The sequence below is a fragment of the Candoia aspera genome, chromosome 3 (genome assembly GCF_035149785.1).
Source record: "Candoia aspera isolate rCanAsp1 chromosome 3, rCanAsp1.hap2, whole genome shotgun sequence".
In the NCBI taxonomy this organism is placed as follows: domain Eukaryota; kingdom Metazoa; phylum Chordata; class Lepidosauria; order Squamata; family Boidae; genus Candoia; species Candoia aspera.
In genome coordinates, this window is record NC_086155.1 from 9,158,090 (window position 1) to 9,184,683 (window position 26,594).

At 42.6% G+C, this 26,594-nt stretch overlaps 2 protein-coding genes across 2 annotated transcripts in view; one reads left to right on the forward strand and one right to left on the reverse strand.

The window, feature by feature from the left end:
* The window catches only part of LAMA5 (laminin subunit alpha 5), a 225,010-nt gene extending 212,283 nt beyond the window's left edge, over window positions 1–12,727 (forward strand). The window contains exons 67-80 of the mRNA XM_063298768.1: window positions 350–501; window positions 1,373–1,505; window positions 1,943–2,083; window positions 2,682–2,812; window positions 2,911–3,078; window positions 3,967–4,099; window positions 4,640–4,779; window positions 6,299–6,488; window positions 7,447–7,599; window positions 8,437–8,596; window positions 8,733–8,860; window positions 9,755–9,845; window positions 10,585–10,704; window positions 11,812–12,727. Of these exons, the coding sequence (XP_063154838.1) occupies window positions 350–501; window positions 1,373–1,505; window positions 1,943–2,083; window positions 2,682–2,812; window positions 2,911–3,078; window positions 3,967–4,099; window positions 4,640–4,779; window positions 6,299–6,488; window positions 7,447–7,599; window positions 8,437–8,596; window positions 8,733–8,860; window positions 9,755–9,845; window positions 10,585–10,704; window positions 11,812–11,957 (1,986 nt within the window). The 3' untranslated portion in view covers window positions 11,958–12,727. The remainder of the gene's footprint in view (window positions 1–349; window positions 502–1,372; window positions 1,506–1,942; window positions 2,084–2,681; window positions 2,813–2,910; window positions 3,079–3,966; window positions 4,100–4,639; window positions 4,780–6,298; window positions 6,489–7,446; window positions 7,600–8,436; window positions 8,597–8,732; window positions 8,861–9,754; window positions 9,846–10,584; window positions 10,705–11,811) is intronic.
* A 1,179-nt stretch (window positions 12,728–13,906) lies between these two features.
* ADRM1 (ADRM1 26S proteasome ubiquitin receptor) lies at window positions 13,907–26,489 on the reverse strand. The gene is made up of 10 exons (XM_063296982.1): window positions 26,332–26,489; window positions 22,200–22,410; window positions 21,436–21,552; window positions 20,678–20,801; window positions 20,151–20,237; window positions 18,985–19,066; window positions 17,472–17,695; window positions 16,863–17,020; window positions 15,698–15,800; window positions 13,907–14,390 (listed from the first exon to the last, which is right to left on the reverse strand). Exons 2-10 carry the CDS (start codon window positions 22,407–22,409, stop codon window positions 14,284–14,286), a joined length of 1,212 nt encoding a protein of 403 aa, XP_063153052.1. The 5' UTR covers window position 22,410; window positions 26,332–26,489; the 3' UTR covers window positions 13,907–14,283.
* Between the last annotated feature and the right edge of the window lie 105 nt (window positions 26,490–26,594).

A 26,594-nucleotide genomic window follows, 5' to 3' on the forward strand; every position in this document is an offset into this window, starting at 1 on the left:
GTCTTTCAGTTTCGTGACCTGAGGCAGAAGTACCTTCTTTCATTCTTTGCATGGATTAGGGATTTTATATTCAGATTTTGATTTCCACAAAATGGCTATGAATTACCTAAAGTTATGCAGCTCCAACCTACTGAGATTGAGCAAGCTTCTTCTTGCCCACTTCTAATAAATCTTTGAGGGTGACGGAGAGAGGAGCAGGCAGTATTGGCTCATCCGTTCATCCCCTTGGCTCAGGAGACACTTTGAGGATAATGTCTGAATCTTGAGTGAAACTGCCTCTTTTGTGAGTCAGACCCCTTCTAATTCCAGGAGCAATTGCACGATCATTCCTGCTTCTGTCTAATTCCAGATCCAGCTATTTCTCTTCAAAATGGGTTCCAAGGATCTCGTTATGGTCCGTCTGGAACAATCTACTGTCTTCTCAATTGAGCAAGAAAACGTTTTGCACGGTGCCACCTCCTACTATTTAGGGGGTGTGCCCAGCTCCATCTTGCCTGAAAGGTAAGATTTTCTTTCCATCATTATTGCAGACAGAATGTTGGTTCCTTGTGTCTGCAGTTAAACACCTGAAAATAGCTACTCCATTGTATATCTGGACCTCTACATCTCATAATTGGCTGCATTCATACACCATACTAAGCCCTTAATCATGGTTTGCAAATCACAATAGCTAGATTCACACAATACATCAGGCCAAACCACACCAATCGAGCATTCCTTGGGTGTAAATCGTGACAACACGTAGCTTCTTCGGGAGATACAGCAGAGGTTTATTAAAGACCACTCATATGTGCCTTTATGATGTCTGTCAGAGACCACTGTGATTGGGTTTTCTTAGACCCCTTCTTCGTTTGCTTTTATACATTATTTATTTCCCTAATAACAATATATAAAAACTACACAAGATGTCCCCACACCCTCCAATCTGGTTACTATTTTTGGTTATTGGTTATAATAAGAATCAGAACTGACGATGTTCTGAAAGTTGCTGAAGCCCAGCTCTTTTCCCAGGGTGGTGGATGAACCTTGAAAGATTTTCATCTTGTTTTATGTGTTTTTCATAGATCATCTGTTTCTCTATTCTTCTGTTCTGGCTTTTTATTATGTAAAGTGCCCAGAGTCAGTTGGGGTCAGCAGCTCTTTAAATCTATGTATTCAGTCAATCCATTTCTTTTCATTCTGCCTTGACAGCTGGGATTTGTGGAAAAGGACCCTGGGTCGGTACCTTTCATCGTTCTGCTCCTTAACCCACCCCACTGCCAAAAACCCTCTCTTCCCTGCCTGTGCACTCTTCGATCCCCACCCAAATCCTAAAGACGTTAAGACTCTTTAAAAGGCAAATGCCACTTGGTTGACGTGACATGTTTTTCAGCCTGAAGAAAATATTCCCCAAGGGTGGCTCCATCAGAGGTTGCATGAAAGGACTGAAAGCTCTTGGCAAATACGTTGACTTAAAACGTATGAACACCGTTGGAGTGAGTTATGGATGTACCTTGGATCTCCTGGTAAGAAGATGTGTTTACTGCCCTCTTTAGTGTACTGGACAGCTTTGGAAAGAGCCAGCTTTGCTAGTATTCAATATTTAGGCATTGACAGCTTTTTCTCTGGAGGTAAAGCAGTAGTGTGTCACTCCCTACTCCAAGTGAAGCTTCTCCTATAGCGAGAGACGCATTGAGATACCACCAGTGCTTGGTCTGTTGCCACCAAGAAGTTCATAACAGTAATATCTCAGACACCTTCCTCAAACTGTGTAGTTTGGCCCACCTCTTAAACTCTACCATTGCTGCTTATCTTACTTCATTTTATGGTTCCTTCCAGATGCTTTCTTCTTGCACATCATAGTCATGGCATCGTACCTGGCCATTCTGTTCTTTGGTAGCCCTGTGTTTTTTCAGTCTAGGAATAACACTCCTCTACGGGTGTTGCACCTGTCCTTTTCCAGGTGGCTCGCTCAGTTAAACTTCATGGCTATGGCTACTTGACTCTATCGCTGAAGAACGTTCCCACTTTACAAGACTTCTACACTGGTTTCAGCTTCCGTACCAGCCAGAGTCGTGGCTTGCTCTATCACCATGCTACAGAGGTATGCCATTTGGGCATTGAATGAATTGTATCCTAAAATAATCATCTCCTGAATGGCTTATTTGCAGAACTGTGAGAAATAACTTCTAACTGCTCCTTCTGGGCATATAGAAAGGGAAAGAGAATATTAAATGTGGACTATGCATGTCTCACTATTTCTGTAAGTGGACAGGCTGCCAGGATAATGTTTTGCCTTCTTAAGAAGGTAGGCAGATCTGGAGCTTTAACTAACAGCTGTATATAAAGGAGAGGAATTATTTCTATACATTTCCCTTTGTCCCACCTGAGACTCTCTTTACAAGACTCATCAACTTCCCTCTTCTTTTGTTCGTTTGTTTATCTCTCTATCTCTAACTCATCTAAATATATTCTAAACTGGAAAGATGGTGACTTCTCTTGCCCATGTCCATGGGGGGTTGTCCATGGGGGGCATCAATAATAACTGCCATCCTGACTGTTTTGACCCACCCTATAGGGACCTCTGCCTATTTGTGATATCCTTGAAGAATTGCCCATCTTAACTCCTAATGGAGCTGAACCTCTCTCAAGGAGCCAAGGTTCTCTGGCATGCAATGCATCTTCCTTTCTTTTCTCTCTAGGAAGGGAGGTGCCAGGTTTATTTACAAGACGGCCGTGTGGCTCTCAATGTCCTGTCCACAGAGCTTACCACAAAGAATGCCTATGCTGATGATACGAGCCACTATGTGGCTATCTACAGTGATTCTGCAGGGTACCTCTCCTTTGCATTGCATGTTTGTGTTGCCTGCCCCCAGACCTGAGGCCCCAAATTGATCTCCCACCTTGAAACGTACAACATTTTTGTTGTAGGGTCCGGCTGTATGTAGACGATCACCTTCAGGGATCCACAGCAGGTCCTGATCAACTGAGGAGGCAAAAGCGTGAAGCTGAGTTGGCTGTTTTTCACTTGGGCGGTTGGCCCAAGACCAGCGACATTGGCAACCTTACAGGCTGCATTGGCAATGTCTTCATCAGGAGGTAAGCCAGTGCTTCAATTATATTCCCTTTGTACCTTCTCCAGCTTCCTTTCCTACTTCACACACTTCAACTATTGTGCTCATTTAGATTTTGTTTTGCTGCCCAGATTTTTTTAAACATACTTCTAGAAGGTAGAATTCTAGACTGAACCAAAATGATCACCATGAAGGACATTCTCCTATCTATGAGCATCCACCTCCTCATTCATTTTATCAATTACCAAGGTTCCTTTCCTGTATCCTTGTCAAATATATCTAAACAACTGAAGAGTTGTCACAAGGAAAAAGAAGTGGACATATTCTTGATTGGCCGAAAGGGGCAGGGATAGGTCTAGAAAGAGTGGATTAAAGCTATTAGGAAGGAGATTCAGGTTAGATGTCAGGAAGATCTTCCTGGCTGTAGGAGCTGTTAACCAGTGGAAGAGGCTGTCATGTGAAGTGATGTGTTTTTCTCTGGAGATCTTTAGACAGAGGCTGGATGGTCATTTGTCAGAGACATTCTAGTGGATCCTGAACAAAGCAGAGAGTTGGACTAGATGGCTTCTAAAGTCCCTTCCCATCCTAAAATTCTATGAATTGATCAATGTATTTGGTGGATCATTATGTGCTGATTGGTAATACCTGAGATGAAATTAGGAAGGAATCGTTTTAAAATCAGAGTAAGAATGAATCTCCTCCTTTATTGAGGGTTAATGGCAATAGGACATAGCAAGATGGACTACTGAAGTAACATAGAATTTGGCTGTCGTCCATTGACTACAAGAACAAATCTTGAAGCATGTGAGAATTATGGTTTGACCAATATAGTCAAAAGAGGTTTTCTCAATTCCCACCATCTGCTGTGGTCCTCACTGAACAGCTGTTCACCGCTTTTCCCTTTCTGCACCAGGAGATCAGAAGCCCAGGCAGTTGTGAATCTTCAGCAGAGCACTGAGAATTTCAATGTGACCATAAGCTGTCCCAGGGAGCGACAACCCCAGCAGATGAGAGCACCAGAAAAGAAGGGCAGGTGGAAACCAAAGGTGATGGAAATCTTTAAAGCCAAATGTTCATTGTCCTAAGAGCATTTGGCTTTGTTTCAGGAATGGAATAATCCACATCTATTATGAAAGATATTATGGAAGATTAAGTCGTGTATTCAGCTTGTGCTGCATTTATATTGAAATATTGTGTAAAAGGACCCCAGAAAATATATAGAACAGCTCTTCCCCTTTGTCTGCTGGTCCCTGTCATTACACATTGTCCAAACAACAAACAAGCTCTCTTATTATTTCAGCTGCACCAGTGCATTTTTATTCTACCCAATAATGATAGATCTGGTTGTTTTTTTAACAGCAAGCACATTTAAACATAGGGCAAGCATAGCATTTAGATATTAGGAATCCTTTAGCAGTCCTTGCTGATCTTTACTGCCAGGTATTCCAGGATGTGAAGTTATTAACAGACGTGCTATCTATGATTTATGGGCCAAGAATTTAAAAGTTTAAATCCAAGTCATGTTCCTATGGGAAACCAATCATAACCAAATTGTGGACGCTGAGTTTCAAATTCTGTCTCTGCAGGTTCCAAACAAGGCAACGCTGAAAGACACGAATTGCCACTTGCTTAAACATCCCAAAGCCATTAAAGATGCCTTCCAGTTTGGTGGGTCCCCTGTCAGCCGTTTAGAGTTCAGTGGAATACCAGAAATGTTCCAAGAAAGGTAAAAAAAGAAAAAAAAAAGAAAAATGTGTTTTTCTGCCTCCTCCTTGCTTGGAAAGTCCTTTCTGATATTTCAGGAAAAAAAATAGGGAGGTGAAGAGTCTCAGCTCTATCTAGCTCCGGAGCTTCAGTTACCACCAGGTTTCTGGATAGAACTCGTTGATTCAAGATCATGTCTTGGGCTACTCTGAAATGCTGAAACAGGCAAAGCAATCCTTCCCTCATTCATTCATTCATTCATTCGCTTTTCTTTATTTAAAAGATCTTAAACAACTCTGGATGGCTCACAGCAGAAGTAAAACTAGGAACTATCTCAGTAGAAGGGAATCTGTGTAGCTCAGGGTTGAACTGTGAATGGTTGAATGAATACATGGACAGACTCAACCAGAGTTTCAGCTGGGAAACTTTGAGCACCCTAGACCAACATAAATCCAAAAATGCTAGGGAATTCCCGGACGCTTGGCACTCGGACATGTCAGCCATCCATAGACACACAGAGATAAACCACATTTACACCCGGTTCAAAAGAGACAGTTAAAAAAAAAGCTAAGAAGGAAATATAAAGACCAGGACACATCCCCTCCAGCAGCCGACACCCAGATGAGCAGGGGTTAACACCAAAGAATCAAGCAGAAATCATCACCCTAATCAAGGAACTACCCAGGAGAAAACCACACCCCCACCAACACTGGCAGGGCAAGCCACTGTATATAGACAGGGAGCACATCCCACACTCACCCGCACTGAAGATGTGGCTTAGTTGGGCAACGAAACATCTGCAAGCAACCAGTTAAGCTCAGAGAGCACCAAGGACCCCACCAGTAACTATAAAACATAACCATAAAACAAAACACTAAGCAAACAAAAACAAAAACCCTGCACCTTAATCATCCCCTTTGGATGCCCCACAGCAAACTCCAGTTACCCTCATTCCATTCTTTCTATTCCATTCTATCCTCCCCCATACCACATACACATGGAAAAGTGATTTTCCAGCTTGAAAAGACTACAGCAGGGTTTCTCAACCAGGATTCCACGAGAGGTCCCTAGGGGTTCCCTGGGAGATCATGATTTATTTAAAAAATTATTTCAAATTCGGGCAACCTCACCTTAAAGAGGTAAGTTTCATTCTTTATTTTTAGATTAAGAACACTGTGAATGCATATATACAGGCCTGCCCACGAAATGAATATCATAATTTGGTAACTTCTGGCCTAGATTTGAGCCTGAATGTGCAGGGCTTTCTGGAGGCCTGAAAAAGATTTCAAGGGATCCTCCAGGGTCAAAAGGTTGAGAAAGGCTGGACTACAGCAAAGATTACAAGAATTCCATGCTTTTTGGTATAAAGTCATTGAGAAGCTCTTAGAAGGCAATGTTTTAATTTTTGCTTGTGCCCACAAATGCCATCAAAAGATAGCAGGGACCCATGAATACATTCAGTCTGTATTCTATTCACTGAACTTCTGAACTCCAATTCAGAATTAAGAAAACTGGAATGACAATCAGTTCTTCTTCAACAGGTTCCATTTCTCCATGGAGGTTAGATTAAACTCCTCCAACGGCCTGCTCTTCTACATGGCTGATGAATCTCTGGCCTCCTTCTTCTCCCTTTTCGTCTCCGGTGGACGCTTCGTGCTTTTGGCTGATATCAGCGGACGTAAACTGAGGCTCCAGACCAAAGAAAAGTATCACGATGGAAGATGGCACACGGTGAGGAAAGGAAAACTAAATATAGGAGGTGATCTGAGCGTAGTGCTGTTCTTTGGACTATATTTGTGTGTGAGAAGCAGAAAATAGGCACATTTTGTTGATCTATTCCATGTTGAATGGCTTACTTTTCCTTCTGATTAACCGGCAGTGTGTTTCCATTGGTGGAGTAGCATAAAATAGGATATGGCATCCATTCCCTGGCTAGATAGTGGGATGGGTTATAAACTCAGACAAGAGGTACTATTTTGCCTTGGGGAGTGCATTGCAGGACAAAAGAACAGTCTGGGACAGAGCCAGCAAATCCTCCTCTGTGTATTCATTTATTCCCAGTATAAAACTTGGAATATTATTCCAATTTGGAAGCTTTAAGGACTTCACTGTAAATATAAGCCCGCATGGCTGAATAACCATGACTTCTCTAATCTAGATGATGTAGGTTTCCATTTCTGCTATTCCTAGGTTCCTAAGTAAAGATCTTGCAGGGAAGCCATTGCCCCTGTTTCTTCTCCAAGAATGTGCTTATTGTGTGAATGTGGAAGGTGTACCAGCAACTAAATGTGCAACACGTTTTCTTCTCTGAAGTCTGTCTTTGACTCATCTTTAAAGGGGGAAATCTAGGATTGGATTCCCTGTCCCATTTCTCTACCAGGCCCTGCAGCTAACCCTCTTTCCTGGGGTAGAGGAGGGAATGGGTTGAAAAGAGAAGACAGTAGAAGACTCAGAGTCTATTCAATCCTCAGTCATGACTCCAAGTAGACATAGTTTAGATTAGCTTGAAGTGGAAGGGAACTGGTTATAAAATCAGGAAGAAGAACTTCTCTTTCCTCCCTTCCCCCTTGTTGAGCTGCAGTTGGGAAAAAATATCCGAGTGCTCCGAGATTGAAATAAGATTGCTTTGCTTGTAAACATAGAAAGGAGATTCAACTGTAGAATCACATGCATCTCTTACAATTTTCAGGTCTTCTACAGCAGAGATAGGAATAGAGTTCAACTGGTCATTGATGGACTGAGATCCCTGGAGAAGTTGCTGCCAGCTGCTGTTGACTTTGCCATCTCTGGCCCCTTTTATGTGGGTGGAGCACCAGTGGCAAAAGCAAAGGCTCATATACCAGTAAGGGACCTAATAATCTACCCTGGAAGCTGCTTGTCCATATATCTAGAATTACCTCTGATATGAAGAGGGAGAGACTTAAATGAATTGTGCCCATTCCTGGACCAGGAGGCCTAGCTCAGTCACTCATGCATTAGTCACTTCCCTGTTGAATTACTGCAGTGCACTCTACATGGGGTGGCCCTTGAAGACCACCTGGAAGCTGCAGCTGGTTCAAAATGCAGCAGCTTGTGCAGTTCTGAGCACTTTGTAATTTGTTACGTGAGCTGCACTGGCTCCCACTTACTTTCAGGATGCAGTTTAAAGTGCAGGTTCTCTCTTTTAAAGACCTACATGGTACAGGGCCAGGTTATTCGGGGGACCACCTTTCCCTGAGGGTGTCTGTCCAACACACCAAGTCAGATCGGGTAGAGGCACTCAAGGTCCCTTCCCTCAAACACTGTCACCTGGTGTGACCTTAAAGGTGCATCTTCCCTGTAGTTGGCCTGGCCCTTTGGAATAGCCTCCCACCTGTGATTTGAGGGGTCCCTACCCTTTTAGCCTTCTGGAAGGCCATGAAGACCTGGCCATTCCCCAGGCATTGACCTAGGCTGGGGATGAGTCAGGGTCAACAGTATGGGTGGTCTGGTGCCTGGTGGGAAGGATTTGATTTGCTTTTATATTGTTGTTTTTATTAGTAGATGTGAGCCACCTAGGATTGCTGTGTGAGATAGGTGGCCATATAAGTTCTTTAACTAACTAAATAAATATAAACGTAAGCATGAAATCGAGAATTTGGGGGACTATAAGAGGAAATGTCCAGATGCTGTTAAAAGAAGACCTTCTTCTTTTCTGCAGGATGCTTCTGCTACCAGCTTTAAGGGTTGCCTCAGGCACCTAAAACTTGACAAAAAGCCTCTAAATTCACCATCCCGTGTGTTCGCTGTGACCCCTTGTTATGTGGGCCCTCTGGAAACAGGCGTTTTTTTCTCTGTTGAAGGAGGATACATCACACTAGGTACTTTAAGTGTTGCCTTTCCTGAGCCTTTCACACTCAGCCATTCTTTGCACTTTCTTTCAAGATACTTTTGTTTTGATTTTCTGTTCCCTTTCCCAAGACCTGCTTCCCTGACAGTCTTGCTCTTCTCTCCCAGATAGGTCTGTAGCTATCGGTCAAGACTTTGAGATGATGCTGGAGATTCGGCCACGGAGTACATCTGGCCTGATATTTCACATAGGAAGGCAGAAGAACTATCTCAGGCTATCTACTGACAGCCAAAAGGTAAACTGATTGATAGGGTAATGAGTTTCTGGAATTTTGTAAAAACTAAAATAGATGCAAATACTTTGAACATCCTTTAAAGGAAACCATAACGATTATCATGTGTATTCTGGGCATGGACAGTTCAAAAATGTACCTTCCATTGTCAAGGTAGAGTGTAAATGCATTATTGGCCAGGGGTTCAGACTGGGCAGTCGACTACGCAAGATCTCCAGAACTACTTGCTCCAAAGTGAATCTACCCTTCCTGTAAGACTGGAGGAGAAGTCCTGCTGAGTGTGCTATCTCTGAAGGAATTTTGTCAACAGTGCTGACACTTCTTCTGTAGAACAGCTTGCCTCCACATATAAGAACCATTTTTTTCTTACTCGGTTTTGAAAAGAGGTGAAAAATTGGCTCTGGAAGGCTGCTTTGGGGAGGTGTTAGGCTTTCTTTTATGATCCACCTCCAGAGCTGGAGTAGAGTGATGTAGAAATATCAGTAATAAAATTTTTAAAAAATTGAAAGAGGAGGAGACCGTATTGCATTAATGGCCATGAGATGAGAGTATGGGTTAGATGAAAATCTGCTTTTCTATGCCTTTGTTTATAAATTTCATAAAGTGGAAGTTGAAAATTTGTAGGGGTAGATACGTAATGGTCTGATCTGACAGTGATTCTTTCTGAGAACTTGCTCACTACTACTATAGTCTGCCAAGAAAACATCGCGAAAGCAGCGTCCCCCCAAAGGGTCAGACATGACTCGGTGCTTGCACAGGGGACCTTTCACCTTTCACTGTTCTTTTCACTGTAGAAACATCTGAGTTTTCAGATAGAAGAAGCCAAATTTAAGAGCTCAGGAGCATCTCCCTGATGTCATCTAAATGAACATTCTCCTAATCATTCCTCTGTATTAGGTTACAGTGACTGCAAATATAGGAGCAGGAGCGTTCTCCACTTCTGTGGCCCAGCCTTCCCTCTGTGATGGCCAGTGGCACACAATAGCAGGTGAGCCACTTTTCAGCCCATTGGATATAACCTTTCTGTTGTCTCTTTTGGAAGGAATCAGTTACACTGAGACATTCCCTAAACACCATTCTATAAAATCCTCCTCCACTTCACCTTATATTTAAATGCATTGACCCTCACTGCACAAGATGACATGCTGTGGAGCTAATCACAGAATAGCTCTGTTTGTAGAACACTGTTGATCAGTTCAGCTGAAGGTCTAGTTGATGTATTGAGCCAACATACATACTGCTTCAATGGACTGTGCAAACCATAAAATGGGTTAATTTCATAAAGTTTGATGTGAACACATCCAGTAAATCAGCACTGCAGTGTGGGCTTTGTGAGACATTTCTCCTCATCAAGTGATGGTGGATGGAGGCTAAAACTGGACTGCCACAATTCTTCTGGGACTTTGTATTCAATTCAGACTTCACAGGCAGGTCAGATACTAATTAAAGCATAATTTTTGCAAATCTTGCATGTCCACCTGCCCCTATCCTTAAATAGAGACTAGTTCTCTGTTGCTGGTCCAGCTCAGCATGCTTTGCTAATATAGATCTCTCTCGGTGGTAATTATGGAAATTGTAATCCAACAGGGCAGAGGGCTGGAAAGAGCTGATATCAATAGCACCAGGCTAACTCTTATCTACTCCTTCCACATTCCTCTGGCATAGGGGAGCAAGTGCTGCTGCATGAATTATGAAGCAGATGCATGCTAATGTGTCTTCTTTCCTAGTCCTCAAAGGAAGCAACATGATCCAACTGAATGTGGATACAGAAGTAAATTACACAGTGGGCCCAAACGAAGCCCATGCTACTTCTGTTGAGGAGAACATCTATCTTGGTGGAATGCCAGGTGAGTGGGTTAAGGAAATGGAGCGTTCAGGGGGGATGTTGCAGTTCACTAAATGGACATATCCAGATTATCATTGTTTTCAGTCCTCCTAGACCTACAGAATAGGAAATGAGTGAAATTGCATAAATTACAATTGTCCACTCAATAATCCTCTTTCAGTTCAACCAAGCAGCCATCATGAGCAAAAGACCTGCCCTATTCACCTGATTACAATAAAATATGTATATATATTCTTGCAATTTTATACTGTATGGATGTGCCAAAACACTCTCAAATCAAAACACAAACTGCAAATGTGCTGTTTTGGTCTGACCTCAGAACAAAATGTGGTGATCTGCTTTTGCCACAAAATATTTATTACATTATTATTTATTAAGTTATTTATTAAATAATAATTTAATAAATAAATAAAAATTTAAGTGCTACAAAATGAAGCAGAATGACAGCAGTGCTGGTTGCCCACCTGGTTTGCAGAAAAATTGGCCAAAAGGATGACAATTGTTTTAAAAAAGCCTTGAGGGTGCTCTCATTGTTTCTGGTGACAAGTGTTAAATTCCAATGGAAAGCAGCCAACAGTATGGTTCAAGTGGGGCTTTTCTATTTTTAACTTGACACAAAACTATTTTAACTTTTTAAACTGGAAACAAAACATTTTCCATTTTGTGCACTCCCGAACAGTGACTTCAAAAGCCTTTAAAAACGGGAAGTAATGCAAGTGGTAGATGATGAATGTCAAACAGAACTGATCAGGGTCTGGAATAGCAAAAGATAAGATGGGGAGGCTAGGACAAGACAGGTGAGAGCAGAAAACATTCAGACAAGCCTGGATGGGGAAAGTAGAAGGGAAAAAAGCAAGTGGCATCTTGTGGGCAAAGCCAAAAACTGGCAGGCGGGCAGGGCAGGGCAAAGCCAGCTTTTTCTGGAAAGGTCACCCACTTGAAGAATTTGGACCTGCTTCAGAAAGGTAATTCTGAATGTAACGAGGACAGGTGAGGCTCAACTAGCTTAATGTCCCTTGATTCAAAAGTGACCGTAGCAAGATTTTCTCTGTATCAAGTGCCAGCTGCTGCGTGTAATAAAAATGGTACTTTATTCTTCCTTCTGCAGAACTCACTTCGCCATCACATATGGGGCATCCTCCCTCTTTTGTGGGCTGCATGAAGAATTTGGTGATCAACCAAAACCAAATTGACCTCAGGCATGCTGGGACCGCCAGGGGCTCAGTGGGGCTTGGAGGGTGCCCAGCTGTGTAAACGAAGCTTCTAGGCGCATGTAAAATCAGAACCGTGGATAGGCTCACCATCCTCCAGGAAGCCAGCGGACGTCTTCATTGGGCATCTCCTTGCCACTGAGAACGTGGTGTTCAGCATCAACGGTGTATATATGGCGGAAAAAGGGCTGTAGTGGGGCTCTCAGCCGGGGCGGTTAGCTAATTTGTAATATATTTGCACATTTCTTCCAGTATACTGGCAGTAAGGGATTTTAAATAGTGCACATGGTGTGCACTTAATACAAGTATTTATAATGGGTGTTAGAAGGCTACGGTGCTCTCTTTCACAAACAAGACAAGTCACAGTGATGCCTTAAGCAACTGTTTCATCAAGCTGCACAAGAACCAGTCATTTAGGCACATCTGTGTATAGATGTTTGATCACTGCAGTTGTTCTAGTAATTTTCCAGAGACTGTTCCATTAATTTTACTATGGGGGAATGACAAAATGGCTGCAGGGGGAAGAAGCTGAGACACTGCAAAGGTACATACATTCACTTTTCCAGCAGACACAAGTTACATTTGGAAGAGTGTTTCATCTTTCCCAACTTCCCTGAACTTATCAAGGAATGCATTAGACTATCCCTTAGTAACTAGGCTTGCACATTGTGTGATAGGATTAACATGGAACTGGAGTACTTTGCGGTTCAGTGTTGTGAGATCCTGGCCAGTCTATGATGTCCAACCATACTGTGGTTTGCTTAAGCCAGTGTTTCCCAACCTTGGCAATTTTAAGATGTGTGGACTTCAACTCCCAGAATTCCCCAGCCAGCCATGGGGAGCTGGGGAATTCCTTGGGGAATTCTGGGAGTTGAAGTCCACACATCTCAGCGTGGCCAAGGTTGGGAAACACTGGCTTAACAGCACAACACAACACATATACACAGGCCAGGTCTAGGACTTAAGTGCGTCTTGTGACTGCAGGCAAAAGATAGGAATGTTTCCCACCATGTTAGGTATTACGGCAGCCTGCATTACCGTGACACTTTTTAGAGGAGAAAACAATTTCACTTATTACTCTTAAGGTGGTGTCCTCAGCTCCTTTCGGAAAAGAAAAGCAATCTCTTCACTCTTACTCCAGTTATTTCTTCTTCAGTTTTAATATCCCAACTTTCCTCGCAATCAACTAACTTCACCCGTTCCTCAATCTCAATCTATGGTTCACTTGTGCACTTAGAAACATCCTTGTGTGTTTGTGTGTGTATATATACATATGTATATCTCATCACATTGGGTAAGGTAGTCCTAAAAAGAATTTTATTACTTATCAGTATATTGGTTATTTTAATGTTGGGGTACATACTGAAAAATGGATTTTAACTCACCTTGAATTTCCTTTCAGCAAGTTACTTTTTTGGGGGCTGAATAATTAAAGCAGTATTTCTGTATATCGTTGCTACACACTTCCATAATAAAAACTTCTGATGTAGACTTTGTAAAATTTGTACAGAGTGGCTTTAATGCAGGAGATGCATTATATGCTTCAGTGTATTTATGGGGAATATACTTGACTACATTGATGGGGTATATACTTGAGTAAACGCATTCACAGGATACCACGGAAGGGGATATCAGCCTGCCTGCTCTCACACAATGTGCACTGCATGCTTACAACCAACTGAATTGCTTGCAAGGGTTCAAATCTATAACCTCCCCCAAGTATCAATAATCCTGCATTATTTGCCAATGTACAAGCCACAAGCATTCTTTATCGCTCCGTATCAAGGCCCTCTCAGAGGAGCCCCTTTTGACATTTGCAAGGACTGGAATGTGCTCTCTCCTGTCCAGCATGGATAGGTATCACAGAAGCAAGGGCATGGAGGTTAAGCCAGCTAGAAGTGTTTGGATGTGTTGTTCACGTGCACATACAGAATTCTGCCCCAAATTCAGCAAGCCCCACATTCCCCAACACGGAGGGAGAGGAGAACAGACTCTCAAGAGCCCCTCAAATATTTAATGAAATCAAGAAGTCAAATATTCCACCAGATATAGACATGACCTGGGTACAACTAGCTAAATATAAAATATATATATATAAACTAATGCATATGGGCTAACCCTTCAAACTTAAGAGCTACAGTTTTACTTAATGCAAGATTTCATTTCGTCCAATCAAATATTTCCTAGGGACAAGTGCATTTTAAGGCTAAACAGCTGCCTGTGCTAGAGCAAGAAATGGGGGAAAAAAGTTATCTCCAGAAAGAATTTGGGAGCGAGATCCTTTACTTGTAGATTTGAGACAGGGAGCCAGCTAGTGATTCTACTTAAAGTTAATATCTAGGAGTATCGTTCAGACACAATTAAGAAACCTAATCTAAACTCATGTCTTCCTCTTCATCCTTCTTCTCCTTTGTATCTCCTTCCTTTTGATCGGATTTGACATTGTTCTGCATGGCCTTTGCAAACGCCTCTACATCTAGAAACAAGATACATTAAATTGGTCATTTGGCAACGGAACGTATGAAAGACAGCAGGCTGCCTCATGCACATTTGAAGTTCGTAGTCACAACACACAGCCTGCAACAGCATGGAAGGTTCGCAGCAGGATAGCTGCAATTTGCAAAGTCCATTTCAAATGCTATTCCAGATCATAAACCCTTTGTGTAAATATGCTTGCCAAAGTTTATTTCCCTTCTAAGTCACTTTCCAAGAAGCTGGGTATCACACTTTCCATTCCAGTATGTTCCAAAGTGCTATGACAAAGCCAAATACGCTGAATTGCCAAACAAAAATTACACTCTTTATCCGCTGGCCTAACATCGTCATACTTTTCCCAACTCCACAAGATGCTCAACAGCCCTATGCTCTGTGAGAACCACTTCAAGCCTTTAAAAAGATCTACTTTAATTCAGTAGATTTCTGTGTTAATGTTACCTAAGAAGTTTAGTTTCTCTTTAATGTTCTCACTGCATCAGCATAATATAGAGATGCACATAAGTAATCAACTACAGAATAAAGTACCACTCAATATTTGAGCATAGCAATAGAGATTTTATTCCTATTTATACAGGCAAATTACATACCAATGGGCACGACACTAGTTTATGCCAGAGCTTGGGAGAACAATCAAATTTTTAAAGTTATCTAAAACTTTGTAGTGTCAGGATGATCTGAGACTTGGGCAGATTTTTCCAAGGTGAAGCAACACCTGTGTAGCATTTTTGCTGAGACAAAGAAGCCCTCCTTAGCTATTCAATAGCAAGGACTCACCTAATCCTTTATAGCCATATAGAGTATAACTGCAAAAGAAAACCTTCACAGGTACAATTTTTGGAAAGTAGCTTTCATAGGAGCCCTGAAGCTGATTTTTTTGCTCATGTGGGAGCTGGTATATGTCTAATCATCCACCTGAAGTCAGTCTGTGGATATCCACTGGATAAACATTAGCATTCTGTGGATGCTGTCTGCAGATCTTAGCATGAGCACTCTTCTTATACTGAATAATTACAGCAGTGTTCCTTAACTGTGGCCACTTTAAGAAGTGTGGACTTCAACTCCCAGAATTCCACATGCCAGCCATGCTGCCTGGGGAACTCTGGGAGTTGAAGTCCACACATCTTCAAGTGGCCATGGTTGAGAAACACTGGATTAGAGTGACCCAAGATGCCTTCCAGAAAAAAATACAGAGAGTAGAATTCAAACCTCACAATGTATTACCTCAGCATTAGAAAGATTTCCACTAATTATTAAGCAGCTCCCAATTAGCTGTCCAAATGAACTTACCACCTTTATTTGCTGCGTCTATGGCCTCAGCTGGTAAGCCAAATTGGCTCATCAGGGGTCCCAGCTGCCCAGAAGCCAAGGCAGCACTGAACATGCTCAGCGCCTGCAAAATGAAGAAAGAGCACTTCAGACTTTAGAACCATTCATCTAGGTTATAGGAGCACCAGATTCTAGGAAAATCAAGCCTGTTACTTCTTTCAGAAAGACAGGCCAGGAAAAGGATCCTGTTCCAAAAAGATTTAGTTTAATGACAGGAGAAATCAATAATCCGGTTCCCACTGGCTACATGACCACAAATGTGGCTGAGGGCTCCTTCTCATATAAGCCTGATCCAATCCAACCAAGGTAATCTTTCATCAATTACATTTTTCTTTCTCTCCTACAACTTTACGCTCTAATTTCAAAACACCACCTCTGCCCTCTAATTAACAACTGAAACTAAAGAAATTACCTAGTGCCACTGGCTTTGTTGTAAACCATCAGCACTGCATGGGAGGTAGCATTAAAAAAAAAAGTGAAAGGTCCCCGGTGCCAGCACCGAGTCATGTCTGACCCTTTGGGGGGGGGGGACGCCGCTTTCGCGACATTTTCTTGGCAGACCGTAGAGCGGGGTGGTTTGCCCTTGCCTTCCCCAGTCGCCACCTTCCCCAGCAAGCAAGCTGGGTGCTCATTTTACCGACCTCAGAAGGATGGCAGGCTGAGCTGACCTGAGCCGGCCACCCGAGAATCCAGCTTCCGCTGGGATCGAACTCGGGTCGCTGGGAGAGTTTCGGCTGCAATACTGCCGCCTACCACTCTGTGCCACACGAGGCTTGTGGGTGGTCGTGTAACAACTGTAATTCTTAACTGAACTATCGGTAGTCCTGTGGACTCCTAACTGAGCAGTGCTGGGTAAGCCATTGTAAAACAGAAATGAGTAAGCAACACAGCCAGAAAACAGCACAAACTCTTGAAAGCTTCAGATAGTCAGAACACCAGCAAAGTTGTATGGAGTAAAAAAGCATGGAGATTTCTGAATGAAGTGTCTCTCACCCCCACATTACCGCTCTGTAACCTGGCCCTGTAGGCCATGCTTTAGCCAGTTCCGCTCATACAAGCTAACTCAAGAGCTTCTTGTCCAATTGTGAATCAAGTGCCATCCTCCTACTGGTACTAAAAGAGTTACCTGATGGAACTGCGGAGAGGTGAGCGTATTCTGAATCTCCTCGGCTGTTTGTGGAAGAGACTCCCCTGAAGGAAGGTAAGGCAGCAAGCGCTCTTGGACTTCTGTATTTGCCAGAATAGGTGCCATTATTTCTGGAGTCAGCACGCTGGACAGGTCAACTGCAAAAGAATGCCACTAAGACTGTCTCTTGAGGCAGAAGGGATTAGCAAAGATGCTACAGAGGGTCACAATATTCCAAGAGTAACTTGAGAATTCCCCCCACCCCCATAACTATGAAATTCATTACTATCACATCCTAAGGATGTTAACTTTCTGGTAGGGAGATACCACTTTACATAGCAAAAGGGCGGATTACGCCCTTCTACGCTAAAACAGCTCTTATTAAAGTGGGTCCAAGGTGAAAAGGGTTGATGATGGGCCAACTGCTTCCTTTTACGTTTCGGACGCCAGCACCAACAGCTGGTTTGTACTGCTGGGACTGAAGTCCAGGACGTCAGATGATCTAACTCCAGGCGGGAGCCACGAAGGCTGTGAGATGTTAGGAGGGAAGGTCAAGGAAAGATGCGCCTTTAGGCAGTCCTACCAAAGCGGCGACACTCTCTCTGTTACCTTGCTGTCCTCCTGTTCCAGCTGGCACATTCATCGTAGCTAAGATGGTCTGAAGGTCGCTCAGCTGGATGGGCTGCGTAGGGCTCGTTGCGGTGCTGGTCCCATTCCCCGAGCTGGGAGCAGGACTGGGGCTGGTGGCGGCTGCAGGAGCAGCAGGAGCAGGCGTTACCCGTGTGGAGGATGTACTGGAGGAGGGGGTCACAGCTGCTGACTGGCTGCGGGAACTGAAAGGCGAGATTTGGGGAAAATTTCTGCAACTATGTTTCTCAGCTAAAGAAGAGGGGGATCAAGAAGTGAAAAGCCCAAAGACCTTGTAACTTAGACCAGCAACTATTCTTCTGTAACCAACAATAATCAAAGTTATAAATTCATTTGACAACTCCTTATGACTCTTCTTCTCCATCTCAGACCTAACTTTTAAAAGGCAGTAGGTTATTTCATCTTACAGCCCATAAAATCAGAAGTACTATTTTGGAGAAATGTGACACAAATCTCTGTCCTACAGGTGAGCGCCACCATTTTAGGTCACATTTTAAAAACATTGGAAGTAGAGAAGTAGCCTCCTTTACAGGTAGTCCTCACTTAACAACCATTTGTTTAGTAATGGTTCGGACTTACAGCGGTGTTGAAAAAAATGACTTACGTCCGGTTCTCACACTTATGACCACCACAGCATCCCCACGGTCACGTGATCACAATTTTGGCGCTTGGCAACTGATTCACATTTATGACCATTGCAGTGTCCTGTGGTCATGTGATCGCCATTTTCAACCTTCCTGGCTGGCTTCTGGCAAGCAAAATCAATGGGGAACCATGTGATTTGCTTAATGACCACATGGTTTGCTTAGCACCCACAGTGATTCACTTAACAGCTGCTGCAAAAAAGGTAGTAAAACCAGATTCGCTCAATGACCACTTCACTTAGCAACCAAAATTCCAGTCTCAATTGTGGTTGTTGAGCGAGGACTACCTGTAATTGCAAAACACATCTTGCTGAACAAAGCATTCTGCACCCAAACCCAGGTACAGCTTGGAAACAAGCCCTGAGTGGCCCACAGGCAAGACGAGGACAACGTTTAGCACAGCCTTTCCCCTGGAAAACACCTCGCTTTCACTTTCAGCCTCTGCATCTCTAATGCCCATCTGCAGTAAAGGAATAGTGCTGGTCTGTTCAGTTAACGCAAGAATTATATTGTTACAGTCACCCTTAGACCTCCACTGACAGACGCTCCTACATGACCCTTCCCACCTCAGTCCTGTGGGTTCTACACTGATGTTGCAGAAGCTGCAACTTATCCAGAGTTTCTCACAACTGGGGTAACTTCAAGATGCCACAACTTCAGATGTGGCTTATCTAGCCCAGATGAAGGAAGGCTGATTTTGCGGCATAAAATCGTCTTACTGAGCGGCTGAGAGGCCTTAAAGCACCGCAACAGCATATAATGAAATTAACCTCTATCCCTACATTAATATTTAAAACACCGTTTAAGTGGTAAGTGAAATTTCCTCCTACCTTGAAGAAGAGCTGCTAGTTGGAGGCCCCCCACTGCCCAGCAGACTGGCCAGACCAGGACCCGTCAGAGCACCAAGTCCGCCTATCAGCAGAATTAACAGCAAGAATAAAAAAAGAGGATCTGCCATAGACGTTCGTTAGAAAAACAGTTCTTATTCAAACATGTACTCTTATTCTTATTCAAAACGTAATTTACTCTACAGTCTCTCAAGAGAGGCCCGGCTGAGCATCCTCACGCTGTAAAACTGTATCAGTGAGGGGCCCTCTTGGTCTTCCTGCAAACTCTCAGTAGGCATTAACCCAAATCATAACTGCCTGCCGGTCCCACACAATGCATTCCATAAGTCTCATCTATCAAGTCAGTCCGGAATCAGACATGGCCAAATGAAAATCCAAAAATTCTAGACCATACATTCAGAACCAGAGGTGATGGAGATCAACTGCCATACTGCAGGGCAAAGGCTCACAATTGTTACCATCTTCAGAAAACTATGTCCTACTGTGGGTCCCTGAACAGCAGCCAGTAGAAAGGGAGCACAACGACCATGTGGCCAATTATTCTACTAAAGGAATCTCCCACTTTATTAATTAACACTCTTAGCACCAAATTCAGGCCGCCTCCACCAGCCAATAATGGAGATGAATCAAGAGGGACTGTAACACCAAATGATCTACCCCTATCTAAAGCATCTCTGTGTACAGCTTCCCCAAAGTTTCAAATTATCCAAACATGTTTACTGGCCAGCCATTGGGACCTCATGCCACACAGAGGCATGCAATTTAAGGAGGGAGGGAGGGAGGGAGGGAGGGAAGAGTCTTCTTCTATTAGTTCCGATTAATATACAAACTTTTGGAAGCACCATTACTAGGTCCCCCACGCACTGCTTAAGGGAAGCAACAGAGCAATTCTACGTGCAATCATGCAATAAGAGGAGTTTTGCATCAACTCAGGGGCTGGCAAAGGGTCTTGTTGGTGCACCGACCACAGAACAAAACCATTTAAAATGACGCTCCTGCATCCAATACCAACATTCACAAATCAGGGTACTTTTGTCTAAGAGTAACCTCATCGGTGGCATAGTACTTACTTACTAAAGCTAAAAACCAAGACAAGGTTTAAGTCAAGTAAATACTATTTTGGCATAAATGTAACAAAAGCATTTTACCAAGTCCTCCTAAGCCCGTTGGTCCAATCAGCTGCATGAGCTGGTTATGACTCATGTTTCCCAGAAGACTTTGCAAGCCACCCTCACCTAAAAAGAAATGTAAGAGGCAAAATGTTGTAACTAACTAAATACCAGGCAATTCAAACTTTAACACAAGGATCGCTTCGGTGCTACATTTAACCGATATATACAAAAAGGTATTTCCACACCTTCTATGCAGAACATTCTTCCACAGTCCATCACCAAGAGATCACACGTTTCCATATGAAGCGGCCTTTTCTTCAAGCTATATGGCAACTGCACCTTTTAGGCCGCCTAACCTTCTAAAAGTGGCTATGCTTGAAACAGAGTGGCATTTACTGCTACTATTAAAGTTTGGGGTTTTATTATTTTATATGTGAATTTAATGTTAAACCTTTAGCTAGCATCACCAAAGATTTGATACTGGGTTTAAAAGAAAATCCTCAAAGTACCAGAACTAAATGACTAAGCTCGTGCAGAAAGAGGTCCTCGGACAAGGCCCGTACCTCCGAGGGCAGAAAGTTCGTGGCCCCCACTTCCACTACCTCCCAGAGCTCCAGGCATTGGTGGGTTATTGAGGTACTCATTCACTTTACGACAGTGCTCTTCGTCTTTCTCTGTCTTAGGCTCCTGGAAAGGAAAAAAAACCCCTTATTTCCTCAGAAAAGATAGGTCATTCTTAACATCTTAGCTTTCTCAATATGCAGAGCACTATAATTTAGTACAGGGAACTTTAAGACTTTCTTTTTTTTTTTGGCAAACAAACAGCATTTTAAAGCAAAAAACTTCCAGTAAATTTTGAATGAAGATTTCAAGCAAAAGACAGGGGGGGAAAAAAGTCTTCAAATGTTACTTTGGCCAGAAAACCTATATAATTTTGTGAGTGATTACTTTCAGAGCTTATCACTGGCAATAATATATAGTTTTTCACATTTTCTTAAGATAGTCAATTTGGGGGCCAAAGAAACTATGAAGAAAAATGTTTAGATTTTTATTGAAGATTTATATTCAAATGGTTCAGTGTCATAAAACATACCAAGGCTGAGAACTAGAGCAGAATATGAAATGCTAACCTTAATGCTAACAGAGACATACAGTACTAGTAAGGCAGATATAAGCTGACTCTTCCCTCTCAATTTCTTCATGATTAGTCTCACTCAAAATCTTCTCTAGGTGCACTGGCACTCTGACCATATTAACTATACAGCATAAAACTAAAATTTCTAGAGAAACGCAGGACACTGAGACTGAGGTACTCACAAACCTGCATCCAGAAGAAAAGTCTCTTGGATCCAGCCTTGAACTTCAACACATACACACGGCCAGTAGTACACTGGGGCACCCTTTTAAATTCACAGTCATCAGGAAATATAATCAAGTCCTAAAAAACAAAGGAAGGACATAAATACTTAGATATCAATCAATGCTGATCAATAATTTACTTCTCAATCTACAGTTGAAAGCAGGGAATTGGGAAACTTCATGTTCCAATGCTTCCTGGAAGGTACCATTCCAGCCATCTGGGGAAAGCCAATCTTCTGGAACAAGTGATCCGCCATTCCCATACACTGTCCAACCCTAAAATTTGGGGGCTAGATGATGCCTGGAAAACCACAAAACAATTCCTATTCTTCAAGGTTCACTTCCTTAAAGAGAAAAAGTATCACTGAAACAGCTGGCTCAGTTCCACGAGAAAAAAACAGGATGTTCCAGGGAAAAGTAGAAAACATAATTTTGCACACAGCTTGAATTACACATCTATCAGCATGGTTTTCTAGAAGGAGCTGCAGAAGCTAGATGTGAAATAAAAGTGAATGCATGCTTCCATGAAGAGATAACTCTACAGCAAGATTCATACATTTCTTATTTATTTGATTTCTTGCCAAAACAGGAGAGAAAAGGGGGCCAAACCATGAAACCCAATTCCTTACAAAAACATGCATACAAGCATACCACTTTTAGCTTTCAGTGGGGAAACAAGCTTTAAATCTGTGTAACTACAATCTAAGACTGGAGTATTCCACTTACATCCTCCACATTCCCAGATGTCCTGTCTTTCCAACAGAAGTGAATGAGGGAATCATCTGTTTGCTGTATGTAGACAAGGCCTTTCCTCTTATCTGGCGTAACAGTGCTGCCTTTCAAAGACATCTTTCCTGCACGGAACTCTACCAAGTATTTGCTTGATGAGCCTCGGGAGCCTGGCACCAAGCTTGGGAATAAAGCACCAGAAGACATCCTGGAGAGAGAGACAACATTTATCATGAGCACTTCTCTTTCAGTCACGGCAATCAAGTTTCCAGGAGGGGCAATACACTGGTCGAATTCAACACTGACAGCTGCACAGCACCGAATCTGATCCCCTAAATCAGTGTTTCTCAACCTTGGCAACTTTAAGAGGCGTGGACAAAGTTGCCACTTAAAGTTGCCGAGATTGAGAAACACTGCCCTAAATGGATGACATAGTGCTCCTGCTCTTAAGCAATTTCCCAGTTGGGCTACACCAATCACAATATTATTTTTACCTGAATTTGGGCACTCTTTTGCAAAAATATGGATCATAAGGAACAGGCATCCAAGTGCTGAAGCAGATATAGTACCATAATTTTCATCCATTCTTGCATTCCCCAAGAAATAGGTTTTTTTTTTTCCTTTATAACTAGTAACCAGCCTCTTCACTTTCAACTCTAGCACCAATACTTCAATGAAGAAAAACAATTTATATAAACGACAGTTAACAGGAGCCTCCAGAGTCGGGTGCTATTTCAGAGATATTTGATGCAGATTTCATGAATGAAAGAATTACAAGTCATTATTAAGAGAGACCCACTGCCAAATGAAACAGCACAAAACAAATCACAGCACAAAAGCTCAACAACCTTCTGTAACCAGATTTCTGAGAACATTACTTATGGTTTATTTTGGAAAACATACAAAGGTAAGGGTTGAACTATTTTAGAAAAGGGTATTGAAACCACTGAAAGAATGACTAACAGTCTCCTATCAAATTGTCACACACCTATGTGGGTAAAAATAAAAACCTGATCAACATAAAAAGTGAGGCCGAAAAAGGCAAGAGTATTTCCTTTTTTAAATATGTAGTGAGTATGTGAATTACTTCCAAACTTAAAACATTTTTTAAAAAATCTCTACATATTTTAATAAAATATTGGCAACACTTTAATAACTACATAGGAGATCCCAGAAAAAAAATTTTTTTATTGCTGAAGCATATTTCTTTAAGCAAGCTCAACTCACAGCCATGGTTTTCTTGGCAGCCTGTGATCTGCCATTTTCTTTTTTCTGGAAAGTTTTTTGTCTTCCCAGTCTAGACTGAAATCTCCCAACTAAGTACGAACCTTGTTTAGCTTTTAAGCCCAGAAAAGATCAGCCTGGTGCTGAAGTAATAATGGAACTGCTGAAAACAGAACAATTCTATGTAAATTTGAACATCTGTGGTGGAACTATCCACATTCCAAAGATAAAAGCTTTTGGCACAACAGCAACTGAAGTAATAGCAAAAAAAAAATCCCCAGAAATCCAGTTTCTCCACTCCATGAAATGCTGGGGCTTATCTCCTCGACAGATCCCTGACCATGTTTATCAAGAGCTGTTGAGAACTTTTCCATAAGAAAGGAACATTAAGCAAAGGGGTCTGAAGGAACGAATCAGCATCCCAAACAACAGGCACACACCTCTTGGCTTCATGGCTTGTTTTTTAAGCCTTTATATTATTGCTACATCAAGTTCTCATATGATATCTACTCATATTCTCTTCTTCCTACATTCTTCCTTTAAAAGCCAAGAACTCCTGAGTCACTTGGGAGCCTTAGGCCATGACATAAGCACTTTTTACAACAACAACGCTTTGCTACATATCAAACTATCTTTGAATAATATATCAGAGATTTGCAGAAGATGGCATAGCAGAATAATAAAATTTGTCAAATAAACATCAGTTTTCCTATTGCTCCTCTATAAGCTTTATATTCAGTTATTCAAGATAGGCCTACTTAAAGAATACTCCCAGTCTATTACTAATAGTTAGCTGAGAGCTACAAATTTGCTTTGTTCAGTGCTTCTAAGTTTTGAAGAAATAAAGTAAGGATATTCATTTTGGTTCCTTAAAATAGACAAAATGTACACCCCTCAATTACTTGTATAACAGGTGAAAACAGCAAACAATTTTTTTTAGACCTTTTATCCCACCTTTATTATTTTTATAAATAACTCAAGGTGGGGAACATATCTAATACTCCTTATTAACATACATATTATATAAAAAAATAAAATTCCCTTCTCACCCTTATGGGTGGTATGTGTCTTCCTCACCCTCATGTCCTCTACCAGAGGCCTGGGACTTTGAGGGTTCTGCGCAGTATCTTAGCTGTTCCTAGCACTGCACTCTTCTGGACAGAGAGCTCTGATATATATATCACATATCTAATTCTCTCCCTCATAAAATCTCCTCAGAATAGCAACCTAGCCAGCAAAGGAAAACTAGCGAATAAGTAAAAAATTAAAATGTGATTGTATACATTAGGCCAGGCTTTCTCAACCTTCTGAGCCTGGAAGAATCCTTGAAATGTTTTTCAGGCCTTGGGGAACCCCTGCACATTCAGGCTCCAATATAGGCCAGAAGTTACAAAATTATTATATTCATTTCATGTGTAAGCCTGTATATATGCATTAACAATGTTCTTAAACTAAAAATAATGAAACTTACCTCCTTAATGGGAAGCTGCCTGAATTTGAAATATTTTTATTTAAATATTTAATTTAATTAATTAAAATTTATTAAATTAAAATTATTAATTTTATTTAAATAAACCTTGATCTCCTAGAGAACCCCCAGTGACCTCTCATGGAACCCTGGTTGAGAAACCCTGCATTAGACTATAATGCAAGGCCATCTATGCCATATGGATTTGACTTTATCAGAACAGTGGAACAATAACTTGGAAAAACTCTAGCAACCCAATTAATCCAATTACTCTAAGAACTTTAATTAACTGGCCTAGAAACCAGGAGACAGAGTTCTAGTCCTGCCTTAGGCATGAACGCCAACTGGGTCACTCTCTCAGCCCAACCCACCTCACAGGGTTGTTATTGTGGGGAGAATAGGATGCAAGAGTATTAGGTATGTTCACTGCCTTGAGTTGAATGTGTGTGTGTGTGTGTGTGTGTGTGTGTGTGTGTGTGTGTGGGGAGAGGGAGGGAGGGAGAGTGGGAGAGAGGTGGGATAAAAATATAATAATACAACCCCATAAGAGTATTAGGTATGAGTTGAGTGTGTGTGTGTGTGTGTGTGTGTAGGGAGAGGGAGGGAGGGAGAGTGGGAGAGAGGTGAGATAAAAATATAATAATACAACCCCATATTTTAGATATTTCAAGAACACAGTATAAATATATTACATGCATATTAGTCTTTGTCTTACCACCTTGAGAGACTTAACTGAAAGAAAAAGATCCAGCAAATATGTACAGTGGGATAGCAGGGACTTTAGAAAGTAAAATAGATCGTCCGGAAACAACAGAGAAGCAATTAAGATAACTTCAGATATACAGCCAACAAGGTGGCAAGAGCCAGTTGTACCTTTGTCAATTTCCACGCTCCCTCCAATCACAGACCTCAGCAGGCTCGGGAGAACGAAAGGCTTTGCAAAAGCAAGCAAGAAACGGTGGCCAAGTCAGGGACAGGCCCATGAGGACGAACCCTGGCCTCATTTGGGCCCTGTGGAAAAGGGCAGGTCTGGCTGGCACCCTAAGCATGAGCCTCCCCACGGCAGGCCCCCCTTTCTTCAGCGGCGCACAAGGAGACAACTCCCCGCAAGGAGAAAGGTAGCAAGGCAAGGAAGTTCCGGCTCCAACTCCTTTCTGGACCCGAGACCCCCATCCTTCTTCCTCTTTTCGTTTCCAGCCGGGACCTTTCTCGGCCCAACCGTTATAAAACCGCCCCTCTGAGCCTCACCTGGGCGCATCCACCCCCGCACGTCCTCAACCAGGTGCCCCTCCGGGGGTCTCGGACTACAGTCCCCATCGTCCCCAGCCCTCGGCCGGACTTGACGGGTGAGACTTGGCGTCCCACTTATCTGGTGGAGGAAGGCTACCCTCACCCACAGCCTTCCCGGGCACTCCCGCCGAGCTCGCCCACGCTTACCTGCCGCCTCAACTGGCCTCCCCGCCGCTCGCTTCTCTCCCCCTCAAAAGCCTCGACGGTCGCTTCCGCCTCCCCTCAGCTCCCCTTCCAGTCACACCGGAAGCCCGCCCTCCTCCTTTCCTTCTTCCCTCTCTAATTGGCTGGCAGGCTCCACGCCCTCGGAGCTTGCCCTGGTCAGAAGCCATGCCACTCAAAACATGTAGGCCCAGGCTCGAATTCCCCCCGCGAGCCTACACGGACCAGCATGCACCGCGCCCAGAGCC

What these genes read in the sequence shown, in the direction of transcription:
- ADRM1 (XM_063296982.1), bottom strand. Translation starts at nt 22,409, where the DNA reads ATGTCTTCTGGTGCTTTATTCCCAAGCTTGGTGCCAGGCTCCCGAGGC. An exon ending in CATCTGGGAATGTGGAGGAT is followed by an intron (nt 21,553 to 22,199) that starts GTAAGTGGAATA and finishes TTTGTTTTTTAG; the next exon opens with GACTTGATTATATTTCCTGA. An exon ending in AGACGCAGCAAATAAAGGTG is followed by an intron (nt 14,391 to 15,697) that starts GTAAGTTCATTT and finishes TCTTGTTTCTAG; the next exon opens with ATGTAGAGGCGTTTGCAAAG.